Source organism: Oryctolagus cuniculus, chromosome 1, assembly GCF_964237555.1.
Source record: "Oryctolagus cuniculus chromosome 1, mOryCun1.1, whole genome shotgun sequence".
NCBI classification, from domain to species: domain Eukaryota; kingdom Metazoa; phylum Chordata; class Mammalia; order Lagomorpha; family Leporidae; genus Oryctolagus; species Oryctolagus cuniculus.
In genome coordinates this window covers 52,261,886-52,280,725 of record NC_091432.1, presented here as the reverse complement: position 1 = coordinate 52,280,725, position 18,840 = coordinate 52,261,886, and the positions used below count along the sequence as shown (strand labels likewise).

The window sequence follows — 18,840 nt, the reverse complement described above, 5'->3', positions numbered from 1 at the left end:
TGCTGAGAGCCTGGACTGAAGAAGGCTACCCAGGGGAACAGCATGATCCAACCCTACTACACACACTTGTTCACTTTGGGGTCATTAGCTCTTCTTCCTGTCTGCCACACCACCACCTCCAAGTCTTCTGCCTAATTCTGACTGGATGGGCTGAATCGTGCCAATCTCAGTGAAGCACGTGAGTTACAGCTTCCCAGAGCTCTGGAGGTTGTGCAGAGTGAGGAGACCACTGTGGCTTGCTTAATACTCATTGGTTTTTATAACCTCCTATTATAAATTAAGGCAGAAACTGAGATTGCTTATGATTGAGGTATATGGTGTGAAGACTGGGGCAAGTCAGTAACATATAACAGGTGGTTGGCAAGAAATGGTCATGTGGCAGAGCTGGGACCTGATTCAAGACCTTGAGGTTGGGGTTCAGATTCTGAGACCCATGAAGCAGAGTGAGGAGGGTGATGGAACCAGACAACATCCAGTGAGGGTGATAGACATAGAAGGTTGTCGCTCCCCGTCTTCGTGGAGGAACGACACAGGACCCTGCGCTGTTCTTTCGTCTGCTCGGCCCTCCCCGGGTTTGCTGCTGGTTCTTCCCGGGTTGGCTACTGTCCCTTCCACCTCCGTGGAAGGGCGGTTCCCCCTGCCACATTCCCCACTTCCGCGGGGGAGCGGCACACCGCCGGCCGGCCCTCTCGGGGGCTGCACAGGTGTTCCTTCAGATGTTCCCCTTAGATGTTCCTGGTGCATGTTGTCTCTCTCCTCCTTTATAGTCCTCTCCACCAATCCGTGCTCTGCTACCCACATGCCGAGTACGCTGCTCTCCTCCAATCAGGAGCAGGTCCTACAGTTTATTGGTTGAACTGGAGGCAGCTGCGTAGAAGCTGTTTCCCTTCTCAGCGCCATATTGTGGGAGAGCAGATGCATAGAATAAGTCTTAATTCCAGTAACTTAGTCTAGTCCGGGTTGCTCCCCACAGAAGGTGAATTGGGTAACAAGTCCCAGAATGGAATTTAAGAATGAAGTGAGACTGGAATATTGACATGTAAGTATACTCAAGGATAGGGGTAACCCTGCCTTAGGTGAGTATCTGAGGTCAGCCTCCAGTGTGAAATGTCAATCTTCGTACAAACAAAGCAAACCAGAGAGGCCCTTGTCCCAGGGTGGCTTCTAGGGCAAGACTGTCATTCAATAATCACACTCTAGCCTGATCTTCCTAAATCGTAAATCTGAAAATGACATTTCCTAACTCAAATCCTTCAGTGCTTCCTCATCACACGCAGGGTGATGGCCACACTTCTGAGCAAGGCGTTGCCGGCCTTTGAGCATCTACCGTCTGCTTGTCTTTCTCACAGGACACCTTCCCTCCCAGTGTGCGATCTGTGAAGTGCAGACTTGGTTCTGCTTTCTACGCCGACACGGGCATCAGGCCTTTCCTCTGCCTTGCACGCTGTTGCTCCTCTTGTCCCCTGGAAAGCCTGTTCCTCAGTGGCCCTAGAGTTCAAGTGCCTCCTCCTCTTTGCAACCTGCTCTCCTGTGGGACCCCAGAATACAGTGTCATCCCTCCATGACACCCAGCACACGCTCTAGAAATACCTGTTGACGTACTTTCTGTCTCCCACTGTCGGACTCTGTGCTCCTAGAGGGCAGAGACCATGTCTTCTCTGTCTGTCTCCAGGGCTAGAGTACTGACTGGCACAGACCAAGTACTCAGCAAGGATGGGACGCTTGGCATATTATGCTGGGTAACCCACGAGAACTTCGGAGGAGAGACCAGAGCAGAAAGGAGTAAACTGTCCATCTTAGGTATGATGGGTTGTAAGAAGACTGAGGTTATTATAAGGATTTACCCAGGTACTCTGTAAACTGGCCCTGGAAGGAACACCCCAAAAACATTTATCTCATTTGCAGTCTCCCCAGTGGTCCTTCTTTGGTGCCTACTAGATTTTTCTTTGGACATTCAATCATTTTCCCTGAGGGCCAACTCTTTGAAACTTGCTGTTGGTGAATCAGCCTTCCAAGCCTCACGACCCTCATCATCATAGTCAACATTTTCATCATCATCTTCTCCTCCAGTGTCATCATCACTAACACCATCATCTGCTACAGCTCTGGAATCCTTTATATGTGCCAAGCATTGTGCTAAATGCAGATTTAATCCATTCTGCATTCCTATAAGAAAGGCAATATAATTAACATCTCTTTAAAAATGAAGAAACAGGAAGGTTAGGTAACTTGCCAGAGGTCACATAATTAATAAGCATGAGCTCTAGGTTTCTAATCCTAAATCTTTGCTCTTAATCAGGTCTCTGCATGTGCTCACAGGATAGCTCTGAATGGTCTTTCTTTTTTTAAATCCTTTGTAAGCATTTTTCTTGACTTTCTTGGATCTCTTAATGGCCTCTCTTGGGAGGCACTTGGGAGGAGTCATTAGAGGGAAGATTCTATTATTTATTGCCAAGCAGTCATCTTCAGTTGTTTCTGGGACTCAGAACATGCTGTACACTTGTGCCTTTCAGGAGGAAGTCATATAATGGGGTTCTCTGGAGGAATAGGGTCTTCTCTCTTCCCTCAAATTACACTGTGTAATAACATCATCACCAGTGATAATTACGAATTGAAACTTTCTAAGGAGTTCTGCTTCCAGAGCATCTGTCTCGTGTGTTCTCTTTAATGAGATAGGGTAAAACCTTAGTTTTCTAGAATGTACAGGAAAGTGGCATTCTGGGAAGCTGAGTTTATGATTAGCTGTTTAAGTGCATTGCACAATTGTTTAAAAAAAAAAGGATGTTTATCATTCAAAGAGCAATTTTAATCATCTTTTCTCAAAATATAATCTACACAAAGATAAGTTCACACTCATACAGTTTAGTGAATGATAACGGTTCAATGTACCTGTGTAACCAGAACCCAAAACAAGACACAGAGCATATAGAGTGGGCGTTGAGTACAACTGTGAATACCGTGCTTAGGGCATCCCGTACCTGAGTGCCTGGGGTTGAGTCCTAGCTCCACTCCCGACTCCAGCTTCCCTACTAATGAGCACCCTGGGATGCAGAGGGTGATGACTCAAGTAGATGGGTCTCTGCCAACCATGTGGGAGACCTAGGTTGAGTTCTGGGTTCCTGGCATCACCCCAGCCCAGCTCTGGCTATTGCAGTCATTGGGGACCTGAACCAGTGGACAGAAGATTTGTCTCTATCTTTTCACCTTTTAAATAATAGATAAAAGACAATCTTTGAACATGGAAACAGAACAGGACCAGCAGTCCCACTAGCCCCTCTTGTGCCCCATCCAAATTGCACTCCTTATATGACCACTCACCTGATCTGGGGGACTAAAGATTATTTTACCTGTTTTGAATTTTATATAAATTTCCTCGTGCCATTTGGATTCTTTTATGTCTGTCTTCTTTCACTCAGGATTATGTAATTTGTTCATTTCATTACGATAAAGCATTCCATTATATGAACATGTCACAATTTATATATCTACCGATGATGGACACTGGAGTGTTTCCAGTTGAGTGCTACTACAAATAATGCTACTGAAAACATTCTTAGAGATAGCCTTCAGTGCATATGTGCTTACATCTCTGTTGGTTCGGGAGTGGCTTTGCTTGGTCATAAGGTAGTGTACACGCAGCTTCAGTAAATACTGCCAAAGGTACAGTGGGTTAAGCCTGTACCTGTATCCCATATTGGAGCGCCTGGTTAGAGTCCTGGCTACTCTACTTCTGATCCAGCTTCCTGCAAATGCATTATGGGAAGGTAGCAGATGATGGCTCAAGGTGGGACCCTTGCCACCCATATGGGCGACCCAGATGGAGTTTGAGTTTGGTCAAGCCCTGGCTGGTGCAGCCATTTGGAGAGTGAACCAGCACATGGAAAAACCTCTATTTCTATCTCTATCTCTCCCTTTCTCTCTTTGTTTTCTTCTCTTTCTCTGTCCCTGTGTCACTCTGGCTTTTAATTAGCTGAAACTAAATACATATATATTTTAAAAGATTTGATTAAAAAATTTTCTAGCACAGTTTGTTAATTTTCACAGTTTGGTAATTTCATCAACAGTTTGTGGAAGTTCCAGCATTTTATATTGTTAATTCTTTTAAATGTAGGCAATCTGGTAGATATGCAGAAGCATTTTACTGTGGATTCAATTTTTATTTCCTGTGTTGACTAATGAAGTTAAGAACCTTTTCATTTTTATTGGCCATTTGGATACCTTCTTTTGTGAAGGTTCATAAATTTTGGTTCATATGTTTTGCCTATTTTAGTCTTTTGGATTGTCTGTCTTTTTCTTATTGATCCAAAAGAGTTCTTAATATATTTTGGATACAAGTCAATTGTAGGTCATGTGGTTATGGATATTTTCTTTCACACTGTGACTTGCTTTTTCATTCTTAATGGAGTCTTTTAATGAGCCAAAGTTTGATATCATCTGCATTTATATATCTTCTTTATTGTCAGTGCGTCTTTCAGTTGTGTTTTTAAACATCTTTCCTACTTCAAGGTCATTCACATTTTATCCTATGCGTTCTTCTAAAAACTGTATTGTTTTATTTTTCACATTTAGCTCTACAACATGTGTGGTATTTGTTTTGTCTGTGATCTGAGCTAAGGGCCAGGATCCACCTTTTTCTATATGGCCTACCCAGTTGTCCTGCCCCCCTTTATTGAAAATATCATGTTTTTCCCTTTGCTCTGTGGTACATCCTTTATCATAAATTGAGTTTCCATATATTTGTGCAACTTTTCTGAGCAGCAAACTGTTCAACCAGCTCGTTTTGCTTCCCTTGCTATAGTACACTGGCTTAATTTCTGTAACTGCATAGGTCTTGATGTGTGGTAGTGTAAGCCCTCCAATTTTGCACTTCTTTCTCGAGATTGTCTTGTAGAGCCTTGACCCCTGTGTTGCCACATCAATTTTAAAACCAACTTGTCAATATCTCACACAAAAAAAATCATGCTGGGATTTTTAATTTACATCACACTAAATCTATAGATCAATGTGATGAGAATGGACAGCCTTAATCATGCTGAGTCACCAGTCCATGAACATTATTCAGTAAGTTTAATTGCACATCAACTCTGCTAATCGTTGAGAGGAGTCAAAGGTGGGTTTTGCCCTTGAAGGACTAACAAATGTGTAAACAAATATATAAACACAAAACATAGTGTCCTGTGATAATAACAAGAGAAAATGTTTACTGAGTACCTATTATGTGCCAAGGCATGACTGTAAGGACTTGACATGCATTAGTTCCGTAATTCCTTGCTCTGATGCCTTGAAGTACATGGTGTTATTTTGCCTGTTATGTTGGTATCTTTAATCTCAACAGGAATCACAAGAAAGAGCACCCAGTCTTTAAGGGAAGTCAGAGGTAACATTACACAAGAGGTGAAAATTGAGCTAGCTTCTCAAGAAACTTGCCAGGAATGGAGGAGGTCAAACACTCTCCTTGTCCATGTAGCGCATGAAGGGGGAAATGGTAATGACTTTCTAGAAACTACCAGGAGCGACGCCCAGGACCGAACGTATGCAGCAGGGGATGAGAATGCGGCTGGTGGAGCTTGAGAGGCAGGCAGAGTCTGAGTTTCTCCTGGAGGCCAGGGATGTGGAGCAGGGATCGATTGTCCATCTGAGGTTGGGTTCCCCAGAAACTGTCTGTTTTCACTTCCTGGGACTGCTGTACGTGTTATCACACACAAGTGGTTTAAAGCAGCGGAAACCAACTCTCCCACAGTTCAGGAGGCTAGAAGTCAGAGATAAAGGTTCCTTCTGGAGGGGTTGGTGGGAGAGACTTCTCTATGTCTCTGGTGACTTCTGTTGGCTGCCCAACCATCCTTGGCATTCCTTAGCTTATAGAAACATCACCTCAATCTCTACCTCTGTCATCACATGGCATTTATCCCTGTGTCTCTGCATCTCTTCTTAGGACACTAGTCATATTGGATATAGGGCCCACCCTTAGCCAGTGTGACCTCATCATAACTAATTACTTCTGCAAGAGACCCTATTGCCATATAAGGTCCCATTCAGAGGAATGTCAGTTTAGGGCTTCAACAAATGGGGGAGGGGGAGGGGCAGAGAGGGGACACAATTTAACTCAGAACAAAGTTTCAGATGAGCCGTGTATTCAGCAAGTGCTCTCAGGGGATAGCGGCCATGGAGAAAGTTGAGCAGGGACAGAGGAAGCCCCCTGGCAACCCGTGGTCCCAGCAGATCCTGCAGGGAACTTCCGGTCTGACCCCAGCCATACGGGAGGGTAACATATCCTTCACAGTTGTCTTCACCTGAAGGAAGGGAGTTGGACCTTTCTTATTAAAGTAACCTGAGGGGGCCAGCACTGTGGTGTAGGGAGTAAAGCCGTCGCCTGCAGTGCCAGCATCCTATATGGGCACCAGTTTGAGTCCTGGCTGCTCCTCTTCCAATCCAGTTCTCTGCTATGGCCTGGGAAAGCAGTAGTGGATGGCCCAAGTCCTTGGGCCCCTGCACCTGTGTGGGAGACCTGGAAGAAGCTCCTGGCTCCTGGCTCCTGGCTCCTGGCTCCTGGCTCCTGACTCCTGGCTCCTGGCTCCTGGCTTTGGTTTGGCACAGCTCCTGCAATTGTGGCCATCTGAGGAGTGAACCAGTGGATGGAAGGCGCTCTCTCTCTCTCTCTCTCTCTTTCTCTCTCTGTCTTTCACATAAATAAATGAATCTTTAAAAAATAATAAAGTAACCTGAGGACGGCCATCCAGGAAAGAGCCACAGGTACTGGCCCTCGAAAACACAGGCACACCAGCCACAGGGTCACATTCACAGAGTTAAAAGGGATTGGAGGAAATATGGGTGGAGCAGCTCCCTAGGGTCCATATCCACTGCTCTGCTCTCTGTCTCTCCTCTTCCAGGATTGTGAATAATGGCTTTAAAAAGGTCACCTGACCCCTACCATGAGAGCCTCAGACTGCTTGGGGCCCGCCTGTCTGTCTGTCCCTCGGAGACCCAGCTCCGTCTCGTGACAGTGCGGTGATCATTTTCTGCTGAGCAGGCTGAGCACCACACTTTCATTATTCTGCTTTATTGTGTTTGTCTCTCATTCTGTCTCCATTACTTCCTAGCTAACCTCTTATAGACATCCATAGCCGATCAGAATGCGCCTTTACTTTGTTGGGACGGACTGACCACTCTTGGCACAGAATTTATACCCTTTGTGTTTTAAACTTCCTCCCCATGATAGCATTGTGATGGTGGCTCATGGATCACAACTGCATTAGCTAAGACAGTGGTTTTATTTTTTTGGAATTTTGGACTGAAGCTACCTTAAGGAATTTGGAGGACTAAATGCTACTCCCCAGCAGGTGGTTGTTTATCATAATCACCCAAATATTGTGTGTCAAATGAATTGATTTTTAACATTTAAAAACCTAATAATCGGCCAATATCTGTAGAAGGTCAAGCTCATGATGGAAGTGTCCAGTGTGTGAAGCCATGAGCAGAGTGGCAAACTGGGGAACGTGGGCTTTCATGTCTGACCCTAAGTTGGTCTTCTGACCTTGGATGTGTCTGTTGATCTCTTTGTCCCTTGGTTTTCTGTTCATGAAATCAGAGGAGAGGCAGGATCCTTGAAGTTCTAATTGTCTGTATCTCCCCATCTAAAGTCCAGAATTCTAACACTTTCATGCATGCAGGCATTAAAGAAGTGTAACTTTCACTCACGTACATTTCAAGAAACTTGACTTGAATACCTGTTAGATACCCATCTCTGTGCTAAGGGCTAAGGACACAAAAGAATGGAAACCCAGCCCTTCTCCTGCATTAACTCACAGCCCAGGGGTGAAGACAAGTCACCAGAAAATTGCAAAATCGCAATTTTGCAGCTGCAGAAAAGCGGTGATAAGAGATTTCCATCTCAGGAGGTTGGGCATACAAAGCAAGGGATGGCCACTATTGCCTTGGAAGAATGTAACAAAGTCATCATGCCGGCTGCTGTAAATCCCGCCAACAATGTAAGCTTATTTCCAGTTCATGCATGGTGCCTTATGGTTGTTTCTCCTCAGTAGGTTATTCAGAAGGCCAATTTCCCTCCATCTGTGGCTCCATTTTCTTTCCCCTGGGGCATCCTTTTGAGGATCCCATACATTCAGCAGGTAGAGGCGAGAAACCGGCATGGGGAATCAGATGGAAAGTTTGTATGGGCCGGGCTTGGAGACGGCACACGTCGTGTCTGCCCATGCTTTTACGGCCAGAGTGTGGACGCACAGACCTAACTGGGAATGTGGCTTAGCCGAGTTTCCGCTAGAAAAAGAAAATGTGTTTTGGAGAATGCACAGCACCCCATGTGTGCCACAAAGGGCATCCTACAGGAGTTTGGACTGTGAAGAGCTAGTTTTCTCTTGAGCCAATCTAATGAAAGTATAGACTTAGGCATTGTCAGGATGGAATTTCCGGCACAGTCTTTATCGACTGTGGTTATTGGGAGAGAACTCACCACAGCCCTGCTTGGTTCAACAATTCCCCAGTGAGACAGCAGTTCCTGCAGGCATTTAGCAGGTTCTGAAATGAAGAGGGAGCTGGGCAACAGGGGCCAAGGGTCTGCGCTGAACGGAGTGAGCCGCTGTGCACTGCTGCCGTCTCCTTGGCTCTCAGGTTTGGGATGTTGGTGGAAAACTCACATCTGTCCCTTTGGACGAGTGGAACACAATTGGCTCCCATGCTTATGACCTCGTTTCTTCTCTCTCCACAGTGACTCTCTCTGCTGCTCCCCCTTCCTACTTTCGAGGATTCACATTGATTGCCCTCAAGGAGAATAGAGAGGGCGATAAGGAAGAAGACCATGCTGGGACCTTCCAGGTAAGACCCCGCCTACACTAATCCAGTGGCCCTCCTTGGCCCTGTATGTAGAAGCCAGGCAAGTACAGTGTGTCTGAGGGTTGCTTGTGCCCCTTGGCCACTGGCCACATGGCCAAGTCCATCTGCAGGTCCCATAATGAAGTAGGCAGTAGATGGGGGAAACATCGGAGCAGCGTAAGCCACCAGGCAGAGCTTGCTTCAGGCCAGCAGGTCCAAGTCCTCATGGGCAGCAGCGGCCCGGCGTGCTGGGGGGAGCACTTGGAACCCAGGCAGGCATTTTGTGATTGACTGGTAATTCTCAAGAGTAAACAGAATGAGAGCTCAGGACAGCCAGACTGGAGGGAGTTCAAGGCACAGGAGAAGGACTATTACGGGAATGTAGAGACTGATTTATGAGGGAAGATTAAAAGAATTAAACATGCTTTGCTTGGCTAAATGAACAGGGCCGAGTTTAGGAGGTGGTAATGGTCTTTAAATGTCAGTCCGCGCCGAGCACCCTCAAGGGGAGGCTTCGTTTGACTTTGCACAAAAGGGCACGGCAAGACGAAAGTGGGTCAGGAGAAGAAAGGACTCTCAAAGGCAAGGGCCCTGACAGCGCGTCATATTTCACCGTGGAATGTTCTTCTAAGGGAAGTGGCGGGACCATCATCCCCTTTCAGAGGCTTAGAACATATCCTGGAAGGATTGGAGCCTTCCTCGGAGGGGGCCTGGCCAAATGTGCTGTAAGCGTTTCTCACTTCCAATTTCCATTGTTCGGCAGTTCGCTTTAATCTGGTATTTGCAAACTCAGAAGGAAAAAAAATCTGAGGAAGAACCCTGACACTCACAGCTGGCTGCTGGGGACTTGGTGCGATGCGTGGGCTTCGTGGAGGACCCTAGCCCAAAATATGTTCCCCATCCAGGGGTGTCATTTTGATCTCTGGTACCTATGGTTTTTGTTGTTGTTGGGTTTTTTTGTTTTTTTTGGTTTTTTTTGTTTGTTTGTTTGTTTTGTGACAGGCAGAGTGGACAGTGAGAGAGAGAGACAGAGAGAAAGTCTTCCTTTTGCCGTTGGTTCACCATCCAATGGCCGCCATGGCTGGCGCACCACGCTGATCCGAAGGCAGGAGCCGGGTGCTTCCTCCTGGTCTCCCATGGGGTGCAGGGCCCAATCACTTGGGCCATCCTCCACTGCACTCCCTGGCCACAGCAGAGAGCTGGCCTGGAAGAGGGGCAACCGGGACAGAATCTGGCGCCCCGACAGGGACTAGAACCCGGGGTGCCGGCGCCACAAGGCGGAGGATTAGCCTAGTGAGCTGCGGCGCCGGCCCCCATGTTATGATTTTGAACCTTGCAATTAAGAAAGAATTTCTCTTGTCTGGGGTGCTGGGAGATTATTCACTTCATGCTCATTGCAATGCCTTTCTATGGCAAGGCACTTCTTGGCGTGTATCTGGAGGAGTGACCCAATGATAATAGTAACAGCAGCCAATATCTGTGGTGTACTTACCCTATGCCAGGTACCATGCTAAGTCCTTTACCTTATCTTAGCTGAATCTTATCTTAATTCATTTACCTTATCTGGGTTGAATTCTCCAAACAACACTAGTACATAGGAACTATTATCACCATTATTCAGACAGGCAAATTGTAACTGGAGACATTGAATCACTCATCCAAGTGGGTGTTAAACAGAACAGCCAGATCCCTCCATCACGGGGCTAATTCCAGAAACTGTGACTTCCCTACTCTACTGAACAGGCTCTTGGTGCAGGTACATGTGGATAGTGTATCATTGAGGCTGCCACAATAGGAGAAAGAAGATCCATGCACACTTGTAGCCTAGAAGGTATTAAAATATGACCCTCCTGGCCTTGTGATAGTTGTTGACCTGGAGGTGTGGACCATTTATCAGACTCCAACAAATGAGATACCAGGGTGCCTGAGTGACAGTAGTGAAGTTCTAAGAAGGAAAAAGTTGGGGGTAGGGGACTGTGAACTGAACCTCCCCAACACAAAACTTACCTACTTCATAATGGTGCTTACCCCAAAGCATTGAAAGAAGGGACATGAATAGACGTTTGCACAACCATGTCCCCAGCAGCCTTGTTCACACGCACACACACACACACAGTGGAATATTATTCAGCCTTTAAAAGGAAGGCAGTCTGACACGTGCTACCACATAGATGAACCTTGAGGACACTAAGCTAAGTGAAATAAACTGGTTGCAAAAGCACAAATATTGTATGATCCACTTATATGATGTTCCTAAAACAGTCAAATCTGTAGAGATGGAAAGTGGAATTGTTGCTGCTCAGGGCTCAGGGTGGGGGAAGGAAATGGAATGTCATTGTTGGGAGTGGAGAGCTTCAGTTTGGGAAGATGAGCGAAGTTCTAGAGACGGATGGCAGTGACTGTCACCCAACAGTGTGACTGTGGCTAATGCCACCAAACCACACACGGAAAAATGCTCCAAATAGGGGACAGTGCTATGGTGCAGAGGGTTAAGCCGTCGCTGGTGATGCCCTCCTGTAGTAGAGGGCTAGTGTGAGTCCACGCTGCTCTGTGCATCCTCTCCAGCTTCCCACAGTGTGCCTGGAGGTAGTAGCTGATGGCCCAAGTACTTGGGATTCTGCCACCCACATGGGAGACCAGGATAGAGTTCCAAGCTCAGTGTTAGCCTGGCCTGACCCTGACTGTTGAGGGCATTTGGGAGCTGAACCAGCAGATGGAAGACATTTCTCTCTCTCTCTCTCTCTCTCTCTCTCTCTCTCTCTCTCATACCTCTTTCTCTCTGTCACTATGCCTTTTAAATAAATAAGTAAATTTTTTTAAAAATAGTCCCCCACATGGAAGACCTGGAAGAAACTCCTGGCTCCTAATCTGCCCAGCTCTGGCCTTTGCCACCATTTTGGGAGTGAACCAGCAGATAGAAGACCGTTCTCTCTGTCTCTCCCTCTCTCTGTAACTGTGCCTCTCAAATAAATAAATAAATCTCAAAAAATTAGAATGTTCCATGTGCTCATAAGGGGAATGTGTACTCTGTAGCTATTGATGGAATGTCCTGTTAACGTCTTGTTACGTCTGTTTGGATTGTAGGTAGTTTACCTCTGATGTTCCTTTGTTGATTTTTGTCTGGAAGATCTATCCATTGATTGTATTGGAGCCTATGCCTCCCTTAGATCTAATATTGACTGTTCATTACATTATAGTCTACAATTTAAAAATGAAAAAGTGGTCAAAACAGTAGATTTTATGTTATTATGTTCTACCACAAAAGAAAACAATGCTTAGAGTCAGATCTGAGGAAGCCATAGCTTTTTTTTCATACTTTCCTAAGTTGCTCACCCTCTCTGACTGACCATTGCTCTGCCAGGTTAAGCCTTGTCTTTGGAAGCTATTGGTGAATATGGGATCCCACCCACGCTGGGCTATGAGTGGATACTTCCTGAAGGAATGAATGAACAAGAAACTCATTCTGCCAATGGCCACTACTTGGTCCATTACTGTTCAGCACGGTGTAGAAACTCCTGTCTCTTCATGTATTCTTCCTTCTTCCCTCCCTTGGAGCTTCTGGTATCTTTTCTTTTGGTTTAATTTTTTAAAATTTATTTAAAAGTCAGAGAGAGAGAGAGAGAGAGAGAGAGAGAGAGAGCTCGATCTTCCAGTAACCGATTCCCTCTCCAAATGCCCACAAGAGCCAGGCTGGGCCAGGCTGAAGCTGGGAATCCAGAACTCCATCCGGGCCTCCCACACGAGTGGCAGGGACCCACGTACGAGCCATCAGCTGCTGCCTCCCAGAGTGCTCATTAGCAGGAAGCTGGATAAGGAGCAGAGTAGTGGCACTCAAACCAGGCACTCCACCATAGGGTGCAGATGTCCCAAGCTTTGGCATCACCCACTGTTTCACACACTCATCCCTGGCACCCTATTGTGTACATGGCTATGGTTTTCAGAGCCTGGTCCCTGAGCCAGCAGTATTGGTACCACCTGAGAGTTGGTTAGAAAAGTGAAGTCTTACTAAGAGACTTGAAGGTGGGGTATCGCTGCAACCTGTTTTGACGGATCCTCAGGATGAACCAGGGGCGCGCTCAGATTTGAGAAGCATGGTTGTTCTGAGACAGAACCGGCCTATCCACCAAGACACACTCCATCATCACGGCAACACATCTCATACGCTCCTGTCTATCCTGGCGCTGTTTCCACCAGCCTCGTGGGATCACAGTGGCCAAGAACATGGAAATGTCTAGCAGCCAGGAATCATGAGCACTAACACTTAGGTACAGTGCGTGGGTGCCAATATTGCTCTCAGCGATTTACATGTAGTAAGGGATTTAATCCGCAGAGCAGCACAGTGAGGCAGGTATTATCCTGTGTTCTACAGATGAGGAACCTGTGGTGCAGAATAACTAAGTGACTGTCCTAAGACCACCCAGCTCTAAGTGACAGGCTGGTTTCAAACCCAGGCCCCGTCTAACCACACAGTCTGCTCTGGCTCTGGGCCCCTGCTTGTACCTGCTGTGCACACTGCCTTGTCATGTGTACACATTAAATGGAAAAGTAAGGACCTACCGAGACTTTCCTGTGCCACAGTCTCTGTGCCATGTGCTTTATGTGCATTATCCTGCTCCATTCTTGTAGCATATGAAGAGTATTTTATATATGAATATATAAATAATAAAATTTATGAAAGATTTATTTATATATTTGAGAAGCAGAGCCACAGAGAGGAAGAGACAGAGAGATGTCTTCCATTCGCTGGTTTTCTCCCCAAATGGCCACAACAGCTAGAGCTAGGCTGATTTGAAGCCAGGAGCCAGGAGCTTCTCCCAGATCTCCCACATGGGTGCAGGGGCCCAAGCACTTGGGTCATCTTCCACTGCTTTCCCAGGTGCATTAGCAGGGAGCTTGATTGGAAGGGGGTGCAGCCAGGACACAAACCGGTGCCCATATGGGATGCCAGCACCACAGGTAGAGGCTTAACCTACTACATCACAGGGCTGTCCCTCTAACTCTTTAGATTTGATTAAAGCTTACATGTCTAGCTCTAAAAGTGACTTGTTTCTAAATGAATGAGCCTTTACATGGAGAACATACACAGCAACATAAGCTGAACGAAGGCAAGCTTTAGTGCTACCTTCCTACCTCGTTAGGCTTAGTGGGGGTACAGTGAGGCTTCCTGGAACAGGGGAGCACAAGGGTCACAGCCCTCACCTCCTGTGGCCCCAGCAGTGGTTCCAGGGTAGCAGCCTTGGCACCTGCTAGGGTGTCCACTCTGGCTGCCAGAGAGGAGACATGGAATCTCTTTGTATGAGCCAGCTGGGTGCACTCATGGTGAATGCGAGTGGCAAGGAATTCAGGGACCAGGCTGCCCAGTACAAAAGAAACCCACCAAGCCATAAAAATTGTATTACTAAAACCTAACTGTTCCCTGGAACGCTGAGGCCCAGCCAAGTCAATCGCCAGACTCACTGTTGCACGTCCCTTCAGTCTCTGCTCGGATGTCCCTTTCCCAGGGAGGCCTGCCCTGGCCATCCCTCCTCCCACCCTTAAGCCAGATCCCCCATCCTCTGCCCACCTCTATCATCTCCCACTTCATTATTGCTGCTTCACATGCCATCTGTTCCTCTTGCTACTTGCTCATTGTCTGAACTGGAGGCTCCACAAGGCGGGATTTTCACCTGTTCTGTTTGCTACCACACACTAAGACTACAAAAGTGCCTGTATCTATCCTCCCAAATTACTACTAAACAAGGGAAAGTTTTATGCAAGAAACTCTTTTTACTCCATTACTTGTAATACTGAGTAGCAGATTAAAAGTTCCTGATGACTTACAAGGGGCATGATTAAGCTTAGGCTAGTGTAACAAGACCAAATGTTCCTTACAATTCTGTATCTGCAGCAGCAACTACGCCTGGCACACAGGAGGCACAAGATATTTATGGACAGATTTTTAAGCACTGCATTTGCATGAAAATTCCAACTGCCAATCTACAATATCATTGCTCTCCTTTATTTTTAATCCGTCTTATAGGCATCAATTAGTTTCGAAAATAATCTGCCAATCAAAGGTAGAAAGTCTCACAATAAAGGCATGTTTGCGTAAGAAGATCTCCATCAATACCATACAACAGCTATCTTTTAATAATGAATTCTCCTTTATTCTTCATCACCTGTTTTTAAACTATTTTTGTAGTCTCTTCACTAACAATGAAGATTCGTTAGCACCTAATGGATTCTAAGCCATGTTAGAATTAGAACCTATCAAAAAAAATTTCGAATGTAAAAGGAGTTTTGACATAGTTTTCTAAAAATAAAATGCTATTGCGATCCTGTTTTCAAGAATTCCCTTTTCTTGTATTGGAAAACTTGCCTCTGTTACACTAACCTAAGCTTCTTCATGCCCCTTATAAGATACTAGGATTTTTAAACCTGCCACTCACTGTTATAAATACTGGAGTAAAAACAATTTCTTGCATAAGACTTTTTCCTTATTTGATATTAATTTGCTAGCATAGATTCCCAGAAGCAATTATTTGCATAAATGCAAAGAATATGGACATTTTTATTTACTTGTTTATGTGTGGTGTACATTATTCAGGTGATTTCCATCTCGTCTCCACCCATCCCAAAGAATTCCACGTAGAGCTCCTTTCATCAACCTGTAAGTGGCCACTCCCCCGTGGGAGCCACACCTGATGACGAGTAGGGAAACATGCATTTGAGATCCAAATTGGGCATCACTGGATTCGGGCAGGTGACGGGGAAGCTATGTAGGAACAGAGAAACTCACTGACCTAGAGCCAAATAACTCATTGCGGAAGTGCACAATGAGATTTAGATTTATGATAGCACATTAAGCAACCAACAATACAAATACCCTAGAATGTTCATCGCTGAGATAGGACCACAGAACACGAATGAGGTCTCAGGATACATCTGGGAGCATGACATTCAAAGCACAGGAATAAGGTTTTCTCAGGAGATTCTTAACCCACCCCGAGAGACCCCACCACATGCCCATTCTTCCTCCATAGAGTGTACTTTTCTAGTGAGTGAACACTGAAACAAAATACACAGTGTTTTCTTTCATTCATTTGTTCAAATGTTTCCCTAGCCTTCATAGCACCCTGTACTTTTCCTTCAAAGTAGTTATACAATTTATGATTATTTATAGGATCAGTTGTTTAATACTACTCTGCCTTTCCAAATTATAGGGTAAAGCCCTTCTGTTTTATTCACTTTTGCGTTTTACTTTTTAAAGAGTTTATTTATTTATTTACTTACTTGAAAGGCAGAATGAGAGAGAGCGCACGCGTGCGAGCACGCTAGCTTCCATTCACTGGAACAGGCCCAAGCCAGGAACCGGGAACTCCATCTTGATCTCCCATATGAGTGGCAGGAATCTAAGCACTTAGGCCATCATCTGCTGCTTCCCAGGTGCGTTAGCAGGAAATTGGATCAGAAGTGGAAGAGCCAGTTCAGACTTGAACCAACACTCTGATATGGGGTGTAGGCATCCCAAGTGGTGGCTTAACCCATGGTGCTACAACGTCAGCCCCTCTCTATTACATTTCTAACAACTAACGCTCTGCATGGTGCATGGTAGACACTCAACAAATATATACTGAGAGTGAATTAACAGGGACGCTAATTACCAACTATGTGAAGCACAACGTACTAGACTCGGAGCATATGGACATGAGTAAATCAGATGTGGTCCCTGGTATCAGGAGGTCAAAGTCTACAGCATAGCCTCCCAACACTGGTACGCCATATAGACTAGCAAATCACAAGCAGGTTACAGGAGACACTCGTTATTTGCTTTCTCAAATGTTAGAGGGGCTCCTCTATTCTATGGAAATACTATCATCTCCTGCATGTGTTACAGAGAGACCTGTACCAAAGCAACCATTGCAGCATGCCAGGCGCTGTACTTGCTGCATATGTGTAAGTAAGGAAACAGTCATTTTCAGGAAGTAGGCAGTGAGTGCCGGTCTGGGAAGCCAAACAACATTGCAGAGACTGTAACCCTTGAGCCATCTCTCCAGGTGGGTGACGTTTGCAAGCAGCCAGCGTGGAGGTAAAGACCACTCTGAGCTCTCCTTCGTCACATGTCTCCTTTGAAACCTGCCACCTTTGAAGGTTTCCCCATCTCTTTGACAAGTACGCAAGGACACAAATTGTTCTTGGATAAGTAGGTGCCGAAATGAACCCTGCTGGGCCTGCCCCTTCCCTGCAGGAGCTCAGGCGGCTACAGTGCCCATGTGGGGCTGTGATGCTAAAAGAACCATCAAAAGAATGCATTTGAAAAGCAATGGGTACCTCTAACTTGACACTTGGGAAGCAGCACGCAGGGTCAGTGCCCAGGATGGATGCTGAGTCCTCCAGCTTCCGAGGCCCTGGGCTCCCAGAACAGGTAAAATGTGCTCCTACTTCCAAGCAAGGAGGCCCTGGGTCCATGTGCCAGCCATCTGATATTTACTCATTCCTCCTCTCAACAGAGCACAGCTGTGCTTTGTATTGAAAAAATACAGAGCAAGAAATAACAATATATATACATAATTTTTCTATAAAATATTGAAACCATACTATATATAGGGTCCCATCTTATTTGTTATGAACATTCTTATGAGCATATTTTGACATAATTAAAATTACATGTTATTTTATGACATGATTTTAATGGCTTTATAATACTCCATCATATTGTTGAACTATAAGCTATTCAACCATTCCTCTATTATTGGGTAAAACAGTTTTTTCTTTACTTTTTTTTTAAAGATTTTTTTTTAATTTATTTTGAGAGGTGGAGTTACAGACAGTGAGAGGGAGAAACAGAGAGAAAGGTCTTCCTTCTGTTGGTTCACTCTCCAAATGGCCGCAATGGCTGGAACTGCGCCAATCCGAAGCCAGGAACCAGGAGCTTCTTCCTGGTCTCCCACGAGGGTGCAGGGGCCCAAGGACTTGGGCCATCTTCTACTGCTTTCCCAGGCCACAGCAGAGAGCTGGATTGGAAGTAGAGCAACTGGACTAGAACCTGGGCCCATATGGGATGCTGGTGCTGCAGGCAGAGGATTAACCTACTGCACCATGATGCCGGCCCCTTTTCTTTACTTTTATTTAAAAAAAAAAAAAAAAAAAAAAAAAAAAAACACTGAAATGCACACCTCAAGACATAAGTCTCATAAGTCTTTGCATCTATGTTTGCTTATGATTCATTTGAATGGAATTATAGGATTGAACTAATGTCTCTGCATATCCACACACTTATATATATGAGCCACTGTACTTCTGGAAGCATTTGGATTTTGGCAATGTCAAGGTGAGCATACACGTTTGCATGACAATTGAAAGTATCCCTGCTTGCAGGAGGATCTTCCACTCAAAAAGGATCAAGTTGATATCGGGCTGCTTATTGATAATTTTCAGTATTAATAATCCTGTGGGTTCTTGCCATTTATTCAGAGAAGAATTCTTTTTTTTTTTTTTTTTTTTTTGACAGGCAGAGTTAGACAGTGAGAGAGAGAGAGACAGAGAGAAAGGTCTTCCTTCAGTTGGTTCACCCCCCCAAATGCTTGGCTATGGCCGGCGCGCTGCGCCGATCTGAAACCAGGAGCCAGGTGCTTCCTCCTGGTCTCCCATGCTGGTGCAGGGCCCAAGTGCTTGGGCCATCCTCCACTGCCCTCCCGGGCCACGGCAGAGAGCTGGACTGGAAGAGGAGCAACCGGGACAGAATCCGGCGCCCCAACCGGGGTTGGGGGGAGAAGGGCGAACTCGGGGTACCAGCGCTGCAGGCAGAAGATTAGCCTAGTGAGCCGCGGTGCCGGCTCAGAGAAGAATTCTGAATACTGGCTCAAATAGCCAGCATGGTAAGATTTTAAGCTCTTTATTCAGTGAGAGAAATGCACAGGAAACTGAGGGCTTTATTTAGGCGAGAAAGAAGTCTAGAAGCTAAGTTGGGTCCATACTAGGGCAGAGAGCAGGTGGGAGCCACGTGGAGCAAGTGTGCAGGCAGGAAAGCAGAGT

The 18,840-nt window shown here is 45.7% G+C and overlaps 1 protein-coding gene across 1 annotated transcript in view; it reads left to right on the top strand.

Moving 5' to 3' along the window:
* SPON1 (spondin 1) overlaps positions 1-18,840 on the top strand; it is a 325,832-nt gene that overhangs the window by 11,166 nt on the left and 295,826 nt on the right. Inside the window, exon 2 of the mRNA XM_002708823.5 lies at positions 8,723-8,829. Within this exon, the coding sequence (XP_002708869.1) occupies positions 8,723-8,829 (107 nt within the window). The remainder of the gene's footprint in view (positions 1-8,722; positions 8,830-18,840) is intronic.